Below are 3,792 nucleotides of genomic sequence, written 5' to 3' on the forward strand. Positions count from 1 at the left end.
TCGGCTCGGCTCGGCCCACGAGCACCCCCGAGCAACAAGCCGATCCAAGCTCGTGGATTAAAGGGTCGAGCCGGCTCGGCTTGGCCCATTGCCATCCCTACATTTACGTAGTTCTTCTGTTAAAAAAAATAATAATAATAAAATAAATCCCAACCATCAGCTGTATGTGCTGTGCTAGCAGTCATTTCTCCCTGATAATATAGAAGAAAACTGATAAACAAGCACAAATTCAAAGTGATAAATCAAATCAACAGCTACAGAAAATAAGGATTTCAATGAACTATCAAGATTGATGTGCACTTGACAATATATTGACTTACAGGAAGCATTCTCTATTTCAATTCACCTGATTTACACGCCATATAAGGTTCACCGTTTTTTACTCAAAATTACCCATCCACTTCTAGCGTACATTGGCATTACGATAGTGAACAACTCTTGGAATGGGTAGATTTCTCTCTGCTCAATAGGTGAACCCATGTTCCTTCTTCTCATCCGAGTCGCTTGCTGCAGTATAAAGGTTTAAAATGAGTACAATTACCTGTAAAGATTAAAACCTTCTGCCTTCAAAAGCTACAGCTTCTAAGCTCTGTGTTGTATTTACAAAAAACAGAATACATAATTTATCCAAACTTCATGCTGCATCATTCATCATGAGGTTCTGTACGATTTTCTTGCCTCGGAGGTTCTGTGTAAACTTGTCCGTGCTCTCTAAGATCTCTAAACATTGACAGAAATGAGTTGAGACTTTCTGAAGAAGCTCCCCCCAGGATCCATAGTAACAGGGAACTAAACGAGTTCATAGCCCCTGGGTTGCTCCCATTCTCTGGCTGACGGAGGGCAGGCTGTCCCCCAATTTCAAGAGGATTCCCTAACCTCTCTGGATTGTCGTTACTAGGTTGTTCTTGAGGACCAGGGAATGCAGTTGCACCATTTCTTGGCATTCCTGTATTGGTTCCAGTTCGAATTGCAGGTCCTGAAGCCAAATCTGTGTTAAGAAGCCCAGGGTTTCTCGTATTTAATCTTGTAATGTGTAATGTTGAGGCGAGAATAGTTGAGGAGGTAATGTGAAAGTCAGGATGTTGCTGAAAATGTGACCTTCGATTTTGCATAAACCTCTGCAGAGCCGGGACCTGAGATGACAGCAGGCATACAAGTGATGTACAATCTATCTATGTATATGTGCATGGAATGTCTCATTCAATCTATATTAGTACGTAAACTAACAAGTAACGGCATCCTCAGCTATTCCACATTATTCTTTTTTCCCCTTTCCATATAGAAATCAGTGATGTGTATCAAGTTTGCTCCACTTTACGGAACAGGCAAATCACAAATCTAGTGTCAAGTGAAAGCATTTTTAGATTATAACATTATACTCTGTGGATGTTTGGATACTTTGAATAGTTTAAATGGATAACTAATGAATCCATAACTCGAATATTACTAGGGTTGCCCACAAGAAGGAATTTATCTCATATCATACGATATAGGGGTTTAATTCCTATTTAAATAGATTCCTCCTAAGGATAAAGCTACGAAAATTACAAAAGGGAGCGAAATTGCTACATTTTAATCTCCTAGCAGCCCTAGAAAACTTATTAAGTGCATGTAGAGGACATTGTTAGAAACAAAAGTAACAGAAGTACAATAGTTAGTTTCACAACGTTTGTATTGAAATCTGATATGCATTTCTAAGCATCACGGACTCCCTCAAGAAGGCCACATGTCTACAATAAAGATCATCAGACTTTTTCATACATGTCTCATAACAACTGCAATAAATTGTTCATAAAATTCTCAGAAACTTCAATAATATTAGATTGTAGACAGAGATCATCAGACTTTTTCATACGTCTCATAACAACTGCAATAAATTGTTCATAAAATTCTCAGAAACTTCAATAATATTAGATTGTAGACAGAGATCATCAGACTTTTTCATACGTCTCATAACAACTGCAATAAATTGTTCATAAAATTCTCAGAAACTTCAATAATATTAGATTGTAGACAGAGATCATCAGACTTTTTCATACGTCTCATAACAACTGCAATAAATTGTTCATAAAATTCTCAGAAACTTCAATAATATTAGATTTTAACGAGGCTCTACTATACAATCAAGCATGGGAGATAAAAATTAAAAAAAAAAAAAAAGTTCTTACATTATAATAAATCTATCATTTTTTTATTAAATAACTTGTACCAATTCAATAATTTATTCAAGAATTGTTGTTTAATGTGACCCAGACCAGTGTAACTAATTAAGATCATACCCATGAAGTTGCACACCAGATATTAACACCATGACACTCATTTGACTATCAACAATTCACCAAAGGCGTATCCTTTGTCATATACCCATGAAAGTCGAAACTGTGATCTATGTCCATGTTTCTTAGGTTATAACAGAATATACTCCTAAAGGTTAACAGTCATCGTGCCAAGTGTGTAGAGCATATACCACCCAACCAAACCTTTAAACTAGTTGGTTTCAGCTAAAGCATAGATGTTAGTTGATATGACATGCATTCTAATTTCTAAACGCAGAGAGATGATAGCTTACACATGAAAAATAATATTTACATGAAAGTGTGTACTACAGATATAGTACCTCAAAACGGTTCCAAAAATAGAGGATAAGGTGCTGCATAAATGCTGCAGCAGCAGAGAGAGCTAAATAAGAAAAACCTACAAAAGAGTAAATTGAGCTTATCAAAGGAAGAGAAAAACTATAGGATGTAATCTTTTGAACTAAAAGGTAATTTGGCACATCATTACCATGAGTATACGAAAAGAAATATATGTGAAACACCAGAAAGTAGAGAAGAAAGAAGCGGGGAAAGAACTTCATAGATATTGGCGTGCGAACACTGCAAACAAAACAAGCAAAATAGTATCAGAAAGGGAAACGCAAGAAAAGGGTCCAAAGCAAGGCAATATTTCCATTAGGACTGGCTTTTATTCTGGCTCTTTCATTGAAGTCCCTGTTTCCTATGTTTTCAAGAACCTTTCAGGGTCTCCCCAGATATTTGCTAGACAAGAAACCCATCTTTCACATCTCGTAAGAGAAATAAATAGGAGACAGTGGTATTGGCTGGATTTCCTGAGCTATTTATTACCTTGCTCACCATTTCCTTCCCCTCAACATTTAAATCCATACAGCCTACAGGAGGACAATGAAGGAATCCTACCAGGTAAAGGTTATGTGAGTAGTACTGAGTGTAGCACGGGAAAAAAATCAACTTTTGCATAACAACTTGAAAACACAGAATGAACTCTTAACACCCATCGATGGAATACTGAAAGTGATTTGCAAGAACATACAAATCATTTATATGAAGCATTTAGCTCACTTAAACTGAAAAGCAAAAAAGGAAAGAGTCCTATTCTATTGATTACTTTTTTAGAACTAAGACTTCTGTTCATATTATCTGCACTGGGGGCATTCGGATTTAATATCATTCTGAATTTACTTTATCAATCTTTGATTTCTTTAAACTTTATGCTATGTGATTCAGATCAATTTTAATTTCTTTAAGGTTTGATCAGAAATAACCATGTAAAACACCCCAGGCTAATAATGTATATTTTGCCCAAGATAGAAAAGGTGGTTCTTAAAATATACAGCAACCCCCATCCAAAGAGAGAGCTCCATCATATATATCTTAATAAATACAATAAATACGGTGGAAACTCTATCAATTTCTGTATTTTTTATAATCTCATAAAAGTTAATATTTAACTTTTTGTTTTTGTGTACGTGATTATTTCCAGTAGGTTTTGTTT

General features: G+C 35.7%; 1 protein-coding gene across 1 annotated transcript in view; it reads right to left on the reverse strand.

Moving 5' to 3' along the window:
• Positions 1–211: 211 nt before the first annotated feature.
• LOC111388240 overlaps positions 212–3,792 on the reverse strand; it is a 13,414-nt gene continuing 9,833 nt past the window's right edge. Inside the window, exons 10-13 of the mRNA XM_023012927.1 lie at positions 3,223–3,229; positions 2,785–2,880; positions 2,618–2,694; positions 212–1,133 (exon numbers count right to left, since the gene is read on the reverse strand). Of these exons, the coding sequence (XP_022868695.1) occupies positions 645–1,133; positions 2,618–2,694; positions 2,785–2,880; positions 3,223–3,229 (669 nt within the window). The 3' untranslated portion in view covers positions 212–644. The remainder of the gene's footprint in view (positions 1,134–2,617; positions 2,695–2,784; positions 2,881–3,222; positions 3,230–3,792) is intronic.

Source organism: Olea europaea, unplaced genomic scaffold (assembly GCF_002742605.1).
Source record: "Olea europaea var. sylvestris unplaced genomic scaffold, O_europaea_v1 scaffold476, whole genome shotgun sequence".
NCBI classification, from domain to species: domain Eukaryota; kingdom Viridiplantae; phylum Streptophyta; class Magnoliopsida; order Lamiales; family Oleaceae; genus Olea; species Olea europaea.